Source organism: Naegleria fowleri (genome assembly GCF_008403515.1).
Source record: "Naegleria fowleri strain ATCC 30894 chromosome Unknown tig2, whole genome shotgun sequence".
NCBI classification, from domain to species: Eukaryota; Heterolobosea; class Eutetramitea; order Acrasida; family Naegleriidae; genus Naegleria; species Naegleria fowleri.
The window spans coordinates 795,991-815,594 of record NW_025407934.1 but is presented as its reverse complement, the minus strand read 5'-3'; the positions used below and the strand labels follow the sequence as shown (position 1 = coordinate 815,594).

General features: G+C 35.6%; 10 protein-coding genes across 10 annotated transcripts; 8 read left to right on the top strand and 2 right to left on the bottom strand.

The window, feature by feature from the left end:
- Positions 1–179: 179 nt before the first annotated feature.
- FDP41_000657 (uncharacterized protein) lies at positions 180–1,403 on the bottom strand (the record flags this gene model as incomplete). The annotated part of the gene is made up of 3 exons (XM_044710219.1): positions 180–441; positions 514–770; positions 873–1,403. 3 exons carry the CDS (start codon positions 1,401–1,403, stop codon positions 180–182), a joined length of 1,050 nt encoding a protein of 349 aa, XP_044569471.1.
- Positions 1,404–2,255: 852 nt separating this feature from the next.
- Positions 2,256–2,576, top strand: FDP41_000656 (uncharacterized protein; the record flags this gene model as incomplete). Its single annotated transcript, XM_044710208.1, has 1 exon — positions 2,256–2,576. The coding sequence occupies one exon, from the start codon at positions 2,256–2,258 to the stop codon at positions 2,574–2,576; it is 321 nt and encodes a 106-aa protein (XP_044569470.1).
- A 205-nt stretch (positions 2,577–2,781) lies between these two features.
- FDP41_000655 (uncharacterized protein) lies at positions 2,782–3,897 on the top strand (the record flags this gene model as incomplete). Its single annotated transcript, XM_044710197.1, has 1 exon — positions 2,782–3,897. One exon carries the CDS (start codon positions 2,782–2,784, stop codon positions 3,895–3,897), a length of 1,116 nt encoding a protein of 371 aa, XP_044569469.1.
- A 68-nt stretch (positions 3,898–3,965) lies between these two features.
- On the top strand, positions 3,966–4,747 carry FDP41_000654 (uncharacterized protein; the record flags this gene model as incomplete). Its single annotated transcript, XM_044710186.1, has 2 exons — positions 3,966–3,978; positions 4,065–4,747. The coding sequence occupies 2 exons, from the start codon at positions 3,966–3,968 to the stop codon at positions 4,745–4,747; spliced, it is 696 nt and encodes a 231-aa protein (XP_044569468.1).
- Positions 4,748–5,035: 288 nt separating this feature from the next.
- On the top strand, positions 5,036–7,978 carry FDP41_000653 (uncharacterized protein; the record flags this gene model as incomplete). Its single annotated transcript, XM_044710175.1, has 1 exon — positions 5,036–7,978. The coding sequence occupies one exon, from the start codon at positions 5,036–5,038 to the stop codon at positions 7,976–7,978; it is 2,943 nt and encodes a 980-aa protein (XP_044569467.1).
- Positions 7,979–8,356: 378 nt separating this feature from the next.
- Positions 8,357–9,839, top strand: FDP41_000652 (uncharacterized protein; the record flags this gene model as incomplete). Its single annotated transcript, XM_044710164.1, has 3 exons — positions 8,357–8,796; positions 8,848–9,097; positions 9,249–9,839. The coding sequence occupies 3 exons, from the start codon at positions 8,357–8,359 to the stop codon at positions 9,837–9,839; spliced, it is 1,281 nt and encodes a 426-aa protein (XP_044569466.1).
- Positions 9,840–10,176: 337 nt separating this feature from the next.
- Positions 10,177–11,541, top strand: FDP41_000651 (uncharacterized protein; the record flags this gene model as incomplete). Its single annotated transcript, XM_044710153.1, has 3 exons — positions 10,177–10,601; positions 10,654–10,906; positions 10,960–11,541. 3 exons carry the CDS (start codon positions 10,177–10,179, stop codon positions 11,539–11,541), a joined length of 1,260 nt encoding a protein of 419 aa, XP_044569465.1.
- Positions 11,542–11,622: 81 nt separating this feature from the next.
- FDP41_000650 (uncharacterized protein) lies at positions 11,623–12,834 on the top strand (the record flags this gene model as incomplete). Its single annotated transcript, XM_044710142.1, has 1 exon — positions 11,623–12,834. The coding sequence occupies one exon, from the start codon at positions 11,623–11,625 to the stop codon at positions 12,832–12,834; it is 1,212 nt and encodes a 403-aa protein (XP_044569464.1).
- A 60-nt stretch (positions 12,835–12,894) lies between these two features.
- Positions 12,895–14,466, top strand: FDP41_000649 (uncharacterized protein; the record flags this gene model as incomplete). Its single annotated transcript, XM_044710130.1, has 1 exon — positions 12,895–14,466. One exon carries the CDS (start codon positions 12,895–12,897, stop codon positions 14,464–14,466), a length of 1,572 nt encoding a protein of 523 aa, XP_044569463.1.
- A 105-nt stretch (positions 14,467–14,571) lies between these two features.
- On the bottom strand, positions 14,572–19,599 carry FDP41_000648 (uncharacterized protein; the record flags this gene model as incomplete). Its single annotated transcript, XM_044710119.1, has 8 exons — positions 14,572–15,168; positions 15,235–16,534; positions 16,604–17,240; positions 17,341–17,958; positions 18,019–18,119; positions 18,163–18,334; positions 18,379–18,879; positions 18,951–19,599. 8 exons carry the CDS (start codon positions 19,597–19,599, stop codon positions 14,572–14,574), a joined length of 4,575 nt encoding a protein of 1,524 aa, XP_044569462.1.
- Positions 19,600–19,604: the final 5 nt, after the last annotated feature.

The window sequence follows — 19,604 nt, the reverse complement described above, 5'->3', positions numbered from 1 at the left end:
ACAAAGACAAGAGGACACATGTAGTCTTGGGATGAACCTCCTTGAATGAGGAAATTTAAATAGATCGGATTTTAGGATTGGATTGATTGATAGAAAGATCGCTGGAGTGATCCGATCCAATCCGTCGACCCTGGTTAATTAAATTACATCAATGAAATTGATAATTGGTTTTTTACTCTTTACGAGAACCATGAAGTAAGAGCAACACGATCTTTAAAAGATTTCAATACCTCATGATCTACAGCTCCACTCAAAAACAAAACCAAGCGACAAGCAATTGGGTTAATTTCCTTTGCAATTCTTTCTGTATGCTTGATGGCATTTTCCGGTTTTACGAATACTCTCAGCATGCCTCCATCATTTTCGTCACTCCATTCAGTGTTAAGGTAGAGTAAAGCAGTGACTTTTCTTTGATCGAGAGGGCCTTCATCCTTGCTATTACTATGAGTCAATAAGGGCATAAAATTGTTGTGAGTTTTGTAAACTATTATAATGATCCATTGTCACGCTTACCTCGGAAAAGAATCTCGGTGTTTTTCATAATAAGTGCCAGTAGCTCTATAGAGAGACCACATTAGTTCCATGCCTTCATCCTCATGCTTAATACACGGAGCAAACTCATGGAGGCGTTGTTGGATGACTTTGAATTTCTGGAGAACAATGCGTCTAAGAGTTTGGTTGTTTTTCCAAAGAATAATATCTTCCTCGTTGTCAGAGCAGTGTGAACAATAGGATGAAGAAGAGTTTTGTGATTCATTCATAGTGAAATCCTATCATGATAAACATTATAAAACGAGAGGGATTTAAGGGTTCAACCATCAGTCATAGTGTTGGGATTATAACACTCTGGAAAACTTCAATTATCAACCTACTTTAGGATGAAGCCACTTGATAAGGTCTGACCTGGCTGTATTGTCTCTAAATTTATCATCACAAGAGTCCTCAATGGATTTCAACTCACATGCAGGCTTGAATGTATGAGAAATTTTCTTTGTTAACGAGTAAATCTCATTTGCTTCTTCGGAATCGATGAAATTGTCAATGACCACAAATCCTCTTTGGTACAATTCTCTGAAATGCTTCAGAGTCAAATTTGGTGAAACAATTATTTCATCTTCGTGATATTCATCTCCAAATAATTTCTCTTTGTCAAATATTTGTGCACAGACATCAAAGGGATCTCTCTCGGCATCCAACATGGCCAACATTTCATTTTCCGAAATTTCAACGACTTCTTCACATTCTTCATCATATTCAAAGTTATCATTTTCAAAGGAGGTACTATCCTCCTCATTTTCGCAGGAATCACAAGCCTCTTCTTCTTCGTACTTGTTGTTCTCGGGTTGGCTCTTTGCCAATACTTTCTCAATTTCCTTCGCCAAGGAAAATGGCTCAGAACTCATTTTTTTTGGTTTCAAATCTTTGATGAAACAAAACGAGCTTGATTCGTGAGATGATGATACACTCACATAGAAATCGAGAGGACAAGAACATTCTCTTGGTTTGTTTGAGCTTGACAGTTTATTTCAAACTTCTCGGTTTTGGTGTAAGAAGTGCCGAGTTGTCATGAGTTCAACAAAGAGAAGGAAACAGAAATCAAAACAGCCTCTCGACATCGTCATGTCCTCTTCATCCTCCCTCATCTTCATCATCAACAAGTGATTCAGCACCAACAAATAACAAGAGTTATGAGATCGAAGGAGTAGGATTTGAAGTGGAGCATTTGCAAAATTGTCCTCATTTTCATGTTCCAACCATTCGATTTGTTGCAGTAGTACCGAAAGGGATACATGTTGAACCATTATCAATCCACTCATCACCCTGTCTGACTTGAGTATCTTCTGTTATGCGTGTGATGCCTATGACGACAATTCGGATTTGACAAGACTCATGTTGAGTGAGTGCAAGCACTTGTCAAGTTCGGAGAGTATCCAGGTGGTCGAGATGCCAGTATTGAAATCGGAGAAACAATCTAGAGATTGAAGGTGGATAAAAGAAAGATGATCAGGTGCAAGGAGAGAGTCACCGTGGTTTTTCTTTGTTTTCAAGACATTTCATTGTAAAGTCTCTCAACTTTTTTCGTTGCGGATCGAATTTTTGGAGACTTTACAAAAACCGTTACGAAAAATTTTGGGTTTTCCATTCCCCTCATAGCCAAATAAATGCGTCTACCCGAACGTCATCGATATCCACAACAAAAAAAAACAAATCAACTCGTGCTTACGAATCAACTCCAACACAACTAACACATAGCAATGACTACAACAACTGGCAGAGGTAAGGGTGGTAAGGGTCTCGGAAAGGGTGGTGCCAAGAGACACAAGAAGGTCCTCAGAGATAACATTGCTGGTATCACCAAGCCAGCCATTAGAAGATTGGCAAGAAGAGGAGGTGTGAAGCGTATTTCCGGACAAATCTATGATGAGACTCGTACTGTCTTGAAGAACTTTTTGGAAAATGTGATTAGAGATGCTGTTACATACACTGAACACGCAAGAAGAAAGACTGTTACATCCATGGATGTTGTCTACGCCTTGAAGAGACAAGGAAGAACCCTCTATGGTTTCGGATATTAAACACCATCACCATGAACTCGTGAGAGTATAATGAAACAATTTTGTCAATCATCTTTTTGACACCCCTAGGTTTCCTGTACAAATAACAATAAACAATCAATTAATTAATTATTAAATTTTAAAGATGTTGGTGAGAAATTTATATCAAATGATCACTTGAAGAAAAATTAATTAAATTAATTTGTCCCAGATCCATCGAAGAAAAATGCTCAACAAGAACAGTAAGCCTTCGTCATCTTCAACAGAATCATTTATGCAAAACTTGATGGAAACCTTGAACAAGCAGCAATTTCCTGCTTCAACAGCTTCGGATTCAACAAAGGACAAATCAACAAAACCTCCCTCAAAGTCTTCGTCCTCAGGTGGAATTAATTTCGATGAAGATTTGGAATTGGATTCGAAAACTGTGGATATGCTCACTCAAAAACTAGCACACGATTTATCTAGCAAAGGGTTTCTCAATGACTCCGACGATTCCGATGACGGAGAGTTGGATGATCTTTCCGATGATGAAGAATTCAAAAAGCAATTATTACAAGAATTTAAGAATTTAAACACTCTTTCGCAGGACAAGCAAGGAAACGTACCCAAATCAAAATTGAAACAAATTTACATTGAATTACTAAAATCAGGACAATCAATGATAACAGACAAGAACACAGCCGATCACTTTATTTCAAAACTTCAACCAAATGAATTGTCGTCACTGATGGATCTTTTACAAAAGGAACCTGATGATGCAATTAAATTTTTTAACAACGACCCTCAAGTGATTGAGGCCGTGAAAAATACAGCTATGATTAGTAGCGACATTAATGCAAAAATTTGGCAAAATTTGACAGAGGATGACTTGGAGGACGAAGACTTGGAAAATGCTAATGATACTAATCTGACAAAAAAACTATTAGAGAAGGCTTCTGATGCTGTTAAAGAAGCTCTCAAAGTTTTTGAGGATAATTTATTGCACTATACCCAAAACCCACAACAATTATTGCAACTTTGCGAAAAACTTCCAGACAAAGATCAATCCTTGTTTCTTGACATACTTTTTAGAGATTATACACCTGAAAAAATTTCTAAACGATTAAAAGAAAAGGAAAAGTTTGAACAAAAGAAAGAGATAGAGAAAGAAATGGAGATTTTTGACGATGATTTAGTGGCACATGTTTTTAAGGAAATTTTAACTCACTTCAAAGCATACAAAAAGCATCCAGAAAAATTCAAACCGTTGGTGGATCGGTTGAACGAGAGAGAACAAAAAGCCCTAAATGCTTTGATAAAGGCGTTTTGGGACATTCAGCTTGACATTACCAAAAAGTAAAATTTCAGATGTTTTGTTGGTTGATCTGATTATTATTGGAAGTTCCACATTATTAAACCAACAAAAAAATGTCAACAAAAAGTAGGTAAGCTTGATATATGGAGAGGGTGATGATCATCAAACAAAATTAAATTTTCAAATTGGCTTTTATTACAAACCTTGTAAAGCTTGGTTTCCATTGGAATCAAATCCAGATCTAATGAATTCATATGCAAGTAAATTAGGTCTCGGAACAGATAGTGCTTATGAATATGTTGATGTTTTTGGGCTTGATGACGAGCTATTAGAAATGGTTCCACGTCCTGTTGTAGCCGTAATGCTCTTGTTCCCTCTCACGAAAGAAAACCAAGAGGTACAATCAAAAGAAGATGCTGAATCTGAAAAGCAAAAAGATACATTCCCCAAAGACTTGTTCTTTATGAAACAAACAATCGGAAATGCGTGTGGAACTGTTGCAATTGTACATTCTTTGGCTAACAATGCTTCTCTGTTGAATATTGACAAAGACAGTTTTTTGAAAGACTTTCTCAATGCTAGCCAAGGAAAAACACCTGACGAGATCGCTAAAGCATTAGAAAAGGACAACAGAGTTGAAGAAGCTCATGAAAGCAGTGCTTTATCTTCGGAGAACTCTTCTGCTGTTGTTGAGGACACAAACTTGCACTTTGTTTGTTTTGTAGAAAAAAGTGGCAAAGTATTTGAGTTGGATGGAAGAAGAAATCATCCATGCTATCGAGGAGAGAGCTCTGGCGATTTATTAAAGGATGTCGTGAAAGTTGTGCGACATTACATGCAACTTAACCCAGAGCAATTGTATTTCAATTTGGTTGCTTTGGTCAAGAAGCCATAACAACTGTTACAGTTGTATGTGATTAAAGAGATCATTCGTTGCATATTTTGTAAACAATTCCGAAACCTCTTCGTATTGACAAATGACAGACAACTTCTATTTCTTGAAAAATCTCAACATCATCACCTGCCAACAACATCATCATTGCCAAACAACAACAAATAGACATCTGAGCGTGTGCGAATTGACTTCAACAACTGTGTTATCCAATAATTTTTACAAATCACACGACCACCTGCTCCCGAACACCACAACTCAAACAACAACAATTGTTTAATAATCAAAAACATGTCCTCGAATTCTAATTCATCTGGAAAACTTCTTCTCCACATTGAATTATCACCTACCGATCAAGCAAATACGCTCCACTCCAAAATCATTGAAATCGGAGGGAAAAAAGCAAAACAAGTAACATTTAGTGATATCCTCCTCCAATTACAAGATGAGCTCCAAATGGTCTTCCCACAAAATTCATGTTTTGTGATGACCACCACATGCATCACTCCTGAAATGATTGTTGGTTCTGATTCTGCAAATCATTCCACATCAACCATGTCACATTCCTCGACTGGAAGTAACAACAGTGGTGGTGGTGGCGGAGGAGGAGGAGGAGGATCTAATGGTGGTCATAATCGAATGACCTCCTTTGGATCAGGTCTCGTCAACATGATGTATAGTAGTGTTTTATCAAAAAAGAGAAAAAGCGTTCCTGGAAGTTTCTATTATCAACAAGGTGATTTTGCCATGATTGACAGAAAGAACACCAACGAATCTTCAATGACATCTGCACAAGATCAATCTTGTGATTTGGGAGATGTTGAAATGAGAAGAGAATTTATCAAAATGAAATCTGCAGTTCTCTCATTGAAAGAATATGCTCATAATTTTCACATTCTCTCTAGTGATGCACAAGCACCTGTTCATGATACCTTGTATTTGGAATTGTTTCCAAATTGTGCACCTACAAAGACAAAAGTCTATGGAAATTATTTGCAAACCATTTGTAAGAATGAGACATTGTTTAATTTTCACTTTTTAATGAAACACTTGAAATCAAATGCTTTAAATAGTAATTGGATTGTTTCTGAGCTAGAGTCTGGTAAAAAGGTTCAACTGACGACATTGATGAGTCCTCTCACCATTCGTTCACCTCTTTCCATGAAAACTATTTCATCCACAAGTATCGATTGGAATAATATTGAAACACTTTATAGCTCTCTCACTGAAGAAGAACAATTTCATGTCAAAGAACCAGCTCTCTTTCTGTTGAAAGAAGTTAAAATTCCATATGTGTTGAGAGCTTGTTTTAACTTTCTTAGAACTTCACCAAGTGAATCAGATCCACCAAGATTGTGTTTTGAAGGAATTTTCAGAATGGCTGGATCCAAAGTGAAAATTGAAAAGTTTGTCAAGAAATTTAACACCATGCTTGCATTTCCTCATTTATTTCCAAATGGTGTTCAATTTGCTCCTGGAACCGATGCTCACATGGTTGCTGATTTAGTGAAGAGATTTTTACGTGAAATGCAAGATCCTTTATTGACCTATGAAAAGTACGACGATTATATTCGTCTCTACGAACCCTATGTTGAACTTGATGAAATTTCTCTCGAATCTGATCCAAATGTTTATACTCATGTTTTTGAAGGAACCAAAAGATTGATTCATACATTGCCACAACCCAATCAAAGTGTCCTTCGTGAATTATTGAGTATTTTGAAATTAGCCAGTGTTGGAGAGTTCTCAACTGTGACGAAAATGACACCCAAAACGATGGCCATTGTGATGGGTACGAATTTAATGTTCGTTCCACAATCATCGGTTGCAGTCGTATTGGATGATTTTAAGAGAATGTCCATTCGAGCTCACTTGCAAAAACAACAACAAACATTGCCAATCATTTGTCAAGTGTGTCGATTTCTGATTGAAAATGTCGATTCTCTATTTTCTTCAAGTGGCACTTTGCTGAATTCAAACTTGAACACAGCTGGTCATCGAAAATCCATGAGTATTAATCTTGGAGGTCTCTCTACTGAAGATGTTAGTTCCTTTTCTGCATTATCTGGAAGAAGATCTGCTCAATTTACCAATTCCATGATTCAACAATTGCAAAATGTCATTAAGGAAGAAGGTCAATCAAATACGGATGTTCAAGCAGTTGCGAGTCAGGACGACAATCTTGTTGCCAATGTGACGAAACAAGAAGCTGCCGATAATGCCATTAAATTAATGGAAGAACAAATGAAAGAAATTGAAGAGGATTATCAACATCAATTGCAACTCATGAGTGGTGAATTGGAAGAATTAAGAAAGGATCTCGCCTTTAAGGATGAAACGATCATGTCTCTTAAAAAGGAAACATTTACAAACCTTCAAAAGGAAGATACGATCAAGAAATTGAATGAAACACTAATGATCATTCAAAAAGAAAAGAATGAATTAGAAATTCTTTCAAATACTCTCAAACAACAATTAGAAGAGAAAGAAGAACAAAATAAGGAATTGACCGAATTCTGTGAAAGACTAACACTTAATTTAGAAAACAAAGAAAAAGAATTGGAAGAAAAGACGAAAACAACAAGTAATCATACCTCTCCTCGTGGAGCAACCATTGATCTCAGACAACGTCAACAAGAAGAAGAAGAACGAAAAATTTACATGGAGAATCGTCTCGCTCAATTACTCGCTCAGGAACAAGTCAAATGGAAGAATGAAGTTCAAGAATTGTTGGCTTCTGAAAAAGAGAAATGGATGAAAGCAGCAGAGCAAGAAAAGTCTGCTCTCATTTCACTTCATGAAACACAACGTGACGAGTTGGAGAAATCACACACTCAACAAATCGAAGAACTCAAAAAAGAATATGAACACAAATTGTCATCTCTAAAGAAAGAAAATGAACACTCAGAAAATACTCTTCGATTGGAATTCCAAAAACAAATCAAACAAGAAAGGAAGAACATTCAAGAAGAATTACAAGAAACTCTTTCGAAACAACGAGCACAAATAGAACAAGATGAACTTGTGCCACTTCAACAACAAATTGATTCACTCAATGAGGAGTTAATGATCAAAACAAAACAATTCTATCATCAAGCATTGTTGAACATGAAATTAATATTGACAGATCGAAATTTTGACATTCCTAATCTCGTTGAACAAGCCATGAATGAAAAAGTTCCTGAAAAGAATATGAATGAGTGGATTTCAAAGAAATTGAACATGACGAAATAAGCAATGTCACGATTTACATAGTCAAGTTATAAACCTTATGAGCTTAAGACAGTAAATTCAAAGTTCTTGATGTTATTTTACTCAATCGGGAGCACCAACAACTGTAGTCTAATCTCAAAGTTGTTGGTGAGGGACATTCATTCTGTCACATTTTTTATTGCCCCCAACGTTGTACAAAGTCATACCATGAAGATCTCTCTTGACAAATTTAGTCCCTCACCAATAAGCCGAATGTCACAACATGACAATCAAATCTTGCTCAAATCAAAAGTATGACGTCTTTTTATTAGCAATTTTCTGCGAACAAGAAAGACACAATAAAAGCTCAAAAGAAATACTCAATTGCGTTGTTCTTCTCTCTCTCTTCTTCACATCCAAATGATCCCTAATTCGTTGTTTATCATCACTCTCGCAAATGCAACTTGGAACGGAGACAAAAACATCTCTGCCATTCCAACGAATCAAAGCATCAATGGCACGTCATCACTCTTCTCAACCTCAAGCTATGTCATCCTTTCCATCAATTATCCTTTCTTTCTAGTATTTGTCTCATTGCTTGTTTCAAGTATTGTGAGCTATATCATGCAACGCTCACAAATGAAACGAAATCAACATGTTCTTTTTGCTCTTTTATTTGTGTTGGAGAGTTTAGTTTGTGTCAACATGTTGACAAGAACATCTGCAGAGTTGGGATTTCTTCATTCAGATCCCAATATTGGAAGGATTATCAATGCAGTGATCAAAATTTTTGATCGATGTGTTGTGACGAGTGCGGTCTATATGGAGATTGTGATCATGTGTCATATTTCACTGGTCTTGTAAGTGTTGTAATTATGATGAAAGCATTTGCAAACAAGACAATATACTAGCTGTGACACTTGTCGATCGATCAATGTGTTCTCAGCTGAAACTGTAAAGCGAATTCGACGATTTGTCATTATTTTTCTTTCTGTCTCTGGTTTCCTGTACTTGACAGTGTGTGCCATTGCAATCGTCTTTGGAGCTGTAATGTCGATATCTCATTCTCAAAATGCTGTGATTCCTGTGAACATTGTGTTGTTCCTTACTGCATCCATATTGTTTTTTGTTTCCTCAATCATTGTTTCTGTCATGCTCAATGTAAGTACTTTGAAAAATTCTCTCTCTCACTCACACTAAATTCCATTGCACTTGGTGTGAAATGTCAAACCTCTCACACACCATTAATTTTCCATCGCATGCATTGCCCACTCACCATTAAATTGCCATTAAATTGCATGCACTGAAAAAGATCATTGGACGAAAGCTTCGAAATAATTTAAAAGAAAGTAAAAAGAGAATTATGAATTCTCTCCAAGAGACTCTTAGTTCTTCAAAGAGGTTTTCTGAAAGTGGTTTAACAAACACGTCAAGTTCGGAATGGATGAAAACTTACCAGATTAAGAAGAGTGCTCTTCAAAAATCCAGGATCGTTCAGTACGGTCTAAGTGCCTGCTTATTATTGCAATGTATTGGTTTCCTGTTCATTCCAGCTTCATTGGGATGGTCATATCTTCTCAATTTGTTTCATTTCATCTGCAACTTGGGAATTGCCATTTTTGTGATTTTGATTTTGGTGATTTATCATCCAATGAAACAAGTGACCAAATTATTTAGAGAAAGTACAGATGGAACAAAATTGGCAACCAGTACGTCATTAACATCAAGTCAGCTTGTGAATGATCCAAAGATTGTGAAAAGTGATTCTAATAAGGAGAAAGAAGTGGCCTCTCCCATTTCTCACACACTTTCTCCATGTACACATCCTGTTGAAGCGTTTGATTTGAATAATTCGTCTCATTCTTTGAATAACAACACAAGAGATGAAGGAAAGCATGTGTAATTTGAAAATGCTATTGAAGTGCTGGTTCATCCACACTTTTTAAGATCTCTATGATATTTCAAGAAAAGAACAAGATCACTATGATATTTCAAGAAAAGAACAAGATCACTGAATCATGTGACTCACAATCTTGTTGGTGTTACCTTTTCGATGACTGACCTGAGGGACAAGATTTTCGGGAAATCTCACTCATTTCACAAAAAAGGAAAGTTATGCATATTACAGTCCGTACTCTTTCTCTTTTCATTCTTGCATGACCTCATGACTCACACCCTCAACAAACTCAACAAAACCAAACGATTTGTTTCATTGAAATTTTGTAAATAAAACATCATCAATGAATCCAACGAGCCCTTCAGTCATTCACACAACTCTTTCCGATGGAAATAATACATCGCCTAACAACAACACCAGAAATAGCAGCATTGCACTCTTCTCAACAGAAAGTTATATCATTCTTGCCTTTAATTATCCATTCTTGTTGTTATTTGTGGCTTTGTTGCTCATTACATTTGTGAGTTACATGATTCAACGGTCTCATATGAAACGAAATCAACATGTTCTCTTTTCTCTCTTATTTGTTCTTGAAGGTTTTGTGTGTGCGAACATATTGACAAGAACATCCTCAGAGTATGGAATTCTTCATCCAGATCCAGAAGTAGGGATTGAAATCAAAGCCGTGATTAAGATTTTCGACAGATGTTTGGCGAATAGTGCCATGTTGATGGAAATTCTGATCATGTGTCATATTTCCTACGTTTTGTAAGTATTGTTGAAAGTGCTTTTAGGTTGCTCATCTTTAACACACACACAGCTGTCGAACCTGTCGATCGGTTGGCACTCTTTCAGCTGTCAATTTCAAACGCATGCGTCGATTTTTCATCATTTTTATCCTTGTTTTTACCATTCTATTTGTTGTATTGAACCTGCTTGTCTTCACTGTAGGTATTGCAATTGCAGCAGATGCTCATTATGTGAATGTCATTTTGCCAGCCACCGTTGCACTTGTGACTGTGATGACCTTTTTGTTTTTTGTGTCATCCATCGTTGTCGTTGTTGCAATTAATGTAAGTTGTGAGAAGAAATGTCTTTAATGATTCACTTGACAAGTTTCATCTAGATCATTGGAAGAAAACTACAGCATTATCTTGTGGAGAGCCAGAACCGAATCATAATGTCTCTCAAAGATGAATCGACTTTACAATCGAAAAATACAAATATAGAAAGTGTACAAACTTACATGATTAAGAAGAGTGCTCTCAGAAAATCCATGCTTATTCAATATGGTCTTAGTGCCTCCTTATTGGTGCAATGTATTGGTTTCTTGTTCATTCCAGCTCAAATCTTCAAGACCATACTAGCAAGTGTTTTTCATTTCATTTTCAATTTGGGAATTTTCATTTTCATTGTGTTGATTTTATGCATTTACAATCCATTGAAACAAGTGACAAAATCTTTCAGTGAAGGTGGCGATTTCTCTCAATCGTCTGGAGCGAACGGTCCAACTGAACTTCCAACGAAACGACCAACAACCACTGCTCTTGATCGAGTGGAGAGATGTAACAGTTTCATTTCTTCTCCAGACAGCAAGGAATTCAATCAAGAACAAGAGATTCAAGTGGTGACAACTAGTACATGTTCTGGTCTTGTGAGTGAAGGCAGTGATGTTCCTACTCCTATTAAATGTGAGCTCATTCAATAATGAGAGAGAGAGTTGGACTTTCGATTCCTTCCATCTTAAAATTGTAATATTCAACTTTTTTGAAAATAAATTCAAAAAAAAATGAAAAGATTTTCTTTAAGCCTTCGTTCTTTATCGGAACAGCATTTACTGACTCGCTCATCATTATCGCAATCTTTGAAATTTGAAAATAATTTATGGAATATTTCAAAAGCATTACAGTATTCGGGTCGAGTGGAGAAGAAATTTATTTCAAATGAAACCCAAGATATGAAGAGTTATTATCATGAGAGGTGCATGAATCACTTGTTGAGTCTGTGCCAAAATTGTGGAATTATTCCAGGAAGTAATTTATCAGCTTTGGAAATGTTGAGAAAGAAACTTGAAAAGAATGATAGCATGGGATTGATTTTTAATTGTTTTTGTCCTTTAAATGTAACGAAAGAGAAATCGGAATTGGAATTTATAGAGCTTAAATTTATTACAGACTTTTATTTCTTTTTGTTTAGCATTGATGATCGAATCGATAATTGTATCAAGAATGAAGAGGATGTGAAAAAGAGAGACAACTTGTTGGATCATTGCATTAAGGCATTGAGAAGCAACCGATTCAAAAACGATCATTGTGAAGATCTATTTTCGAAACAAAATGTAGATCCTCATGTGAAATATATTTCACATCTTATGTGCGAGTTGCATCAAATTACTAGCAACCAGCGTGTCATTGATCGATTCATTACTGAAATGGAGAACTTTTTCAACATTGGTATTAGACAAGGAGATGACATTTCTGAAACTCCTGAGCAATATCTTGAAAGACGGCTTTATGATAGTGCCACGTTTTGTGCAGCTCCTATCATTGAGCTTTGTGCGACAGAAAATGGATCTGGATTAAGCATTGAAGAATACCAAACACATCGATCTCTCTTTGAAAAAGCAGAAAGATTGTGTAGTTTGGTTCTTTCTCTTGTGAATGATTTACTTTCCTATCACAAAGATGTCTTGCTCCCTCATGACTACAATGTACTTGGCGGAGATATTAATTTGTCGTATCTACAAGTATTACTAAAACACTCTCGAGGAATGACTCTTGAAGAAGCATCTCGAATCTGTCTGCGTGATATTGCACGCTACAGACTCGAATTTGATCAACTCGTTCAACAGCAACAACAACCTGAATCATCAGCATTGAGCCATCACCAATTTTTATATATTAAGGCACTAGAAAGATATATGGACGAGCTATGCACATGGATGTGTCATTCCAAACGCTACAGACATCCTAATCAACCCTTCGAAGAACTTCGAATGTAATGTTACATCAAATGTTATGACCATTTCCAATTCAAATATATTTAAGCAACAACAAAAAAAATGCAACAAATTTCTTCATGCATTGTTCGAACGGATGTTTCACGGAGCATGTTATCTTCTTTTTTGCAACACAACAACACTCTTCGGAATTATTTAATATGTAAAACTAATTCACGAGTGATGATGCATTTGATGAATCATACTCATCTAGACACAAGAGAATTTTCATTAAATAGTAACCTGCCATATTTACATCATCACAACAACGCGAATGATGATGATGCATTAACAACACAATGCCTTTCGTCAAATCCTCTCAAATCCTTGCCGAATGATTGCTCAACAATTCCAATTTCAATTTATTTTCATTGGCCTTTCTGCCAATCTATATGTTCCTACTGCGATTTCAATAGATACAAACGAGATTTGACATCCATTCAAAATTTAGATCCTCACAATTCTAATAACAATATTGGATATCAAATGATGAAAACCTATTTATTAATATTGGAAGATTTTAAACGACAAATGAAAAATTTAAATCCACAAAATAATTATGAACTCGTTTCAATTTTCTTTGGTGGTGGAACTCCTTCAACAATGAATCCTCTCATGATGGAAGAATTAATTTCAAAAAGTATGGAAATATTTTCCTCGAACAGAGATGGAGTTGAAATTTCGATGGAAGCTAATCCAACATCGATAGAGTCAGCAAAGTTGTTAAATTTTCACAAAGCAGGTATAAACAGATTGAGTATTGGAGTCCAAAGTTTTGATAGTGATTGTTTGAAAACTCTAGGTAGAGAACATTCCGTGGATGAGGCAATGTATGCAATTGAGAATGCAAAAAACATTTTTGGAAATGACTCTCTTTCCATTGATTTAATGTTTGGTTTACCACAACACAAGACAAATAGAACAATATGGGAAAAGACGTTGAAGAAAGCTTTAAGCTTAGATCTTGCACATATTTCGCTCTATCAATTGACTATTGAGAAGAACACAAAATATTACAAATTGTTTAATGAAGAGAAAGATTTACCAAACGAAGACGAGTATAGCTACATGTATGACTACACCATTGACACATGCCACAGTGCTGGCCTTGAAATGTATGAAGTGTCTAATTTTGCTAAACCTGGAAAAGAATGTAAACACAACATTATGTATTGGAGATCTATTTACGACTTTGTTGGAATTGGACCAGGTGCTCATGGAAGATTAACAAACTACGAGACACGTCAACGGTATTCAACGATTCAGGTTTTAAAGCCTGAAGATTGGATTGAAAAAGCTTCACTAGATTTCTCAACACGAAATTCCAATCCTGCATTACTGTTGGGAAACATTAAGCAAGAAAATCTTTCTGAAATGCAACAAATTGAGGAGCTGTTCATGATGGGTTTAAGAATGGCAAAAGAAGGAGTCAAAGAGAGCTCTCTCAAATACATCAACTCGAGTATGACTTTTGAGAAATTATTCAGTTCCAATTTGATCAATAGATTAATAGAACATGACTACTTGTCATTGGTTGAAGAAGCAGAGGAACGTAGGATGGTGGCAACGAGGAAAGGAATTAATGTGCTGGATATTTTGCTGGGTACTTTGTTTAGTGAAAATCCAAATAATTAAACACATTCTTCGAGTATCGATCTGATTTGTTTGGCTGTTGGTCTTTCTGAAGGCTTCCAACTTAACATACTCACGACAAGATCTATCAGCTTTTGATTATCAGTACTAGTTTTCAACTGTTCGTTCACTCTTGACAGCATGTCTGTTTCTGACATGACATGGAAAGATGTCTTTAAAAAACATGGTTTTCAAGTTCCAATACAATAGTTCAAAAAAACTTACTAAATCTCGACTTAATAGTTGATAAAATACAACTCCCAAGCAGAAAATATCGGAAGCAAATGAAAGCTCCTTATTGGAATGGGTAGCATGATATTCAGGTATGAATACGTTATACTGAAGTTGTTTAGGTAAAGATCTCTCTAGCTCAACGATATCTGTCACATTGTCCAGTGCTTCAACCATAATATCAATATTCTTCCAAGAGGACAACTGATATAAAATGTTCTCTGGACAAATTCCAAGATGAACCTTCTTTCGTTCATGAATGTGTATCATTGCATCACAACATTGCATCATGACATTTAAGGGAGGTGAATTCATGCTCACATTCGAATCTTGATTTGAGCTACCTTGTGATTTAATAAAAGACAACAAGCTTCCTCCATTGAGATAGGTAGTCACAATTCCAAAAGTTTTGTCTTCGCTGAATTCTTCAATTCTTTGTATGATATGACGATGATGAAATTGATATTTCGATAACTTGAATTGATACAAGATTAGTACGAGAACATTGAAAGCAGCCTGCCAACATCATGATGAACTTACATGACTACAAAATACTCCAAAATGTAAAAACACCAACACTAAAACCTCCTTATCATTACTCTTTGTGTCTGCACAAAGAAATCTTATACACGCATCGGAGTCTGCATTCAACTTTCCAAGTATCTTATATCGTCCATTGAGCAATCCAAAAGTATTCCTTTTTCGTTCTTGATCTTTGGATGGAGGCAAGGAGGAATCTGTGGGTGACACCACTGGCAAGGCAAGAAGCAACTGCTCAAGCTGCTTTTCCAATGTGAAAAATCCATTATCTCGAAATGATTCCAAAATTCGTACCACTTGATGAGATTGAGGTCTTAAAAAGATTTTTCGTTGAATCATGGAAATAATTAATCTCTGTACGAGAGGTGGAAATCCATTGCCTTCTAACACTTTACAAATCCTAGCATGAGCTGAAGATTGATTATTTCTAATTGCTTCATGAAAAAGAAATCGTTGACCATTCATTGTTAAATCTCGTTCAAGAGTCAATAACTCATAAATCACACAACCCAATGAGAAAATGTCACAAGCTTTGTCAATCAATACATTGGAGTCCATATACTCTGGAGCCATTGTAAGTGGAGTACCTTTTCGACTGACACTCATTCTTGGATCCCATCGTGTCAACAATCCAAAATCAGAAATTTTACAAATCAATGAACCCGTTCGACTGTCTGAATCAAGAAGAATGTTCTCACTCTTGAGGTCTCTATAAATAAAGTTTTGATAATGAAGTTGTTCCATACCAGAAGCAATATCAATAGCAAAGGACAACCATTCAGGATAGTAAGGCATGGAAGGATTGTTTTTGTAGATATTAAGATGATCATACAGAGTTCCATGTGGAATATAATTCATCACCACATTCAATCCATAATCATTGAACATTTCTCCTTTTCTTTCAACAAACTTTTTCAAGACGGTCACTAAATTTTTATGAACCGAAAGTTTCATGACTAAATCCAAATGTCGATTAATTTCCTTAATTTTTTCTTGATCCATCACTTCATTGTATCGTTTAAGAGCAACAAAGGACATGGTGTTTCTATCAAAACATTTAAATACAGATCCTTCTGCTCCTTCTCCAACTTTCTTTAACAAAATGTAGTGATTTCCAAAAACGGTCATATTTGGAGGTTTCCACTTGGGTCCTTCATTGCTTAATACATTCATGACTAGATGTTTCAATAAAAGTAATGCTTTGTTTTCAATAGATAGCTTGTTTAAATCTCTAATGAGAGAGATGGATGAATTTAACATGTGATTTAACACAAAGTTTGAAATTTGCTTTTCGTTAATTCTGATCCAATCCATTCATATGGATGACACAATTTTGAAATGTTGTGATGATCTTTTGTAAAATACTTACTTTTTGCTCGTGGAAGCATAACCAGAGAGACCTTCTTTTTGAAATAACTTGGATACAGATTCTTCATAAGAAGTGAGTGTTGCTGAGAGAAGAATGTGATGTTCTGGATCCACATGAAAAGCTGATTTGGTGAGAATTTCCTTATTGGAAAGCATTTTGATGGCCAAACAAAGAGTCACAGCAATAAACACTGTCTCTGCTTTTGCTATATAACCAAAAGGAGTTTGCTTTGACAAGAATCGAGACACATCTTTACGATTCTCTCTATTGATTGGTAAGTTCAATATATTGTAGCAATACTGTCTGAATTCTTCAAAACTGTTTGGTATCAAATTTTGAACCACATTATACGTGTTGACTGCATCCATATCTGTGTATTTTGTCTGTTCTGCAATGTAGCAATACAGTTCAATAATCCAAACGGTTAAATTAAGGTCAAATGCATATTGAATTTGCTTTGGAAAGAAATGTGGTTTCAATGAAGAAAAATACTGTTCTCTAATGTGTGCGCGTGTGTCGTCGCTACTGCTCGATGGTTCAGCGATTGATTTATAGAGATCAAATAGACTGTTGTAAATGTCAAAGTTTTCTCTCTTGGCAAGTTCTTCAGAGTTGGAAATTATATTAATCTCCTTGCCTATCCAACAAAATCACAAGTGAGTCGTTTTCAATGGTCACAATGAGACAAAAAGTATTAAAAAAGTATTAAAAAATTATTATCAAAATTATTAACGTACTATAGTTCTGAGAAATCAAATGACTGGCCACAATGAGCTTATTGAACTCTTCCATTCCAAAAAATTCAGAGAGAGCCATAAGATCTTTTTCGACATTATTCAAAAAGGCATCCTTCTTGTAAAATGTTAATTCATATTCGGATGAACTGAATTCTCCAATAATTAATTTGTGAATAGGTTGACTATTTAAAAAGCTTACAAATAGGGAAGAGGTTATTGTACCATTTGGTATTTGAAAATAATTAGAGCTTGCATTGTAAAGTCCCATGGATGTTTTCAAATTTTCTGTTGCTTCAAAAAACGTTGTCCCTCCTATTGTGGTCTTGGAAAAGGACTTTTCAAGTAAGGAATCGAATGGAAGCTCCGAACAAGGATCAAAGAAGTGGCTATACCCAAAAAGAACTGGCTTGGGTATGACAACTATTTCACCTGATGATTTGACTTCTTTTGCTGACTTGGAGAAAATGTCTTGGGGATCTGATGAAGATGCAGTAGTAGTACTAGGTGTATCTAAAAAGTGTAGAAATGCATTATGAAGCAGTTGGAACCTGTCATTGAAATATTTGTACACTCCAACTGCTTTGGTCATGCCACAACTGAATAAATATCGACCATGAGCTGCAACAAGTAATTTGACCAGGTCACAGTTCACATTGTGTGTGTACTTAAATTACTTACAATTTCTAAAAATTCCATCTTCCTCAATCGCAACAATGGTGTGTTCAATCAATATTTGTTTTGGAATATAGAATTCTGGAGACCCTCCTGTTTGATAAACTCTACAAAGAGGATTAGAAATAAATAATAATTTAAAATAATTACCTTCCTGTGGTTGTTAAAAAGAAGCATTCACCTCCTTTACAATAAATATCCTGTAAGGTAATGTCATTCTCTTTGAAAAAGGTTAGCTCTTTAGGAGTTGTAAAGTTTTTAGCAAATCCAATTCCAAAAATTCCATTTAAATTGTTTCCCAAGCACCACACCGTTTGATAATCTTGACAACAGTTAAGTTTTTTGGAATTCATTAATTTCACCTACCCTTAGCCAAGCACATTAATGTCACTCCATTATCATCACTACATGAAATTTTAACAATTTCTTTTCCAAATAAACTAGTAATAACTCGAATGGTAAGAGTACTTGACACTACAGCACTTTGTGATTCAGTTAGAGTTGCAAAGAAAGGACCTGTAGCATCAGGGTGGCCTGCAACTAGAACAGTACCTTCCTGTGTCAAAAAGAAGATGCAATTTTCTGTGTTGACAGCATCTTCTATACCACTTGTCAGATAGGTTGATGATTCAAGATAAGGCATTTTTGGTTTTGTGTCATATGGAGATTTTACATATAAATTTTCTCCACAAGCATAAACCATATTGTCTTCTGTTAAAAACACTGTTGATTGACGCAAAATGCATATCTTTTTGATTTCCTTGTTAAAGTTGTGACGAAGTATGGAAGGAACCACTGTTAATGGAAGGTTGTGTCCTAAACCTAATCTATAATGCTCATTGCTTCCAGCAACCCAAATTAAAGAGTCTATCTCATGTTTGAATTATTAATATATAAAGAATACAATATTTATAACAATATTACAAATTTGTACTTACCACAAACCAAAAATGTTGTCTCATATTTGGAATATATGGATTTAATTTTGGACACATCCAATGTATCCGAATAATCCTTTTTCAATGTCAACCTTACTGTCGATTGACCGTTAAGTGTGGATAAAAGGTGTTGACCACAAATTTCATCATACTTCTTTGTAGAAACACAAAAAGAATATTTGCATTGATTGAGTGTGTCAATCAGTGATGATTTGTTGTTTTCTTCATCGTCCATAATTGAAATCTTTTTGGCATTTTCTTTTACTGCTTCGAACATGTAAATCACATCTGATTTCACAAACTGCTTATCGCGAACTTGCTCTTGTTTATGCAAAACCTCGGATTTAGATAATTCCACTTGTGGAGAATCAAATCTGTGGGCATTCGATCGATGTCTACTTGCTCTTCCGCTTATATCAAAATAATCTTCTGCCCGTGCTGTAGCCATAAATTCCATCACGGTCATTGTTTCCGATGATGGGGATGACACATTATTCCTTCCGTCATTATGAGAAATCATTTTTTTGTTGGTTGACGATGTTGTTGTTGAAATAGTATCCACACCAGCAACGTTGGGTGATGCGTATTTCTCACGTACGCTGTTGTCATCTTCAGCAGCGGGAGACCAATTCCCGAAAAAATTTTTCATTTTTT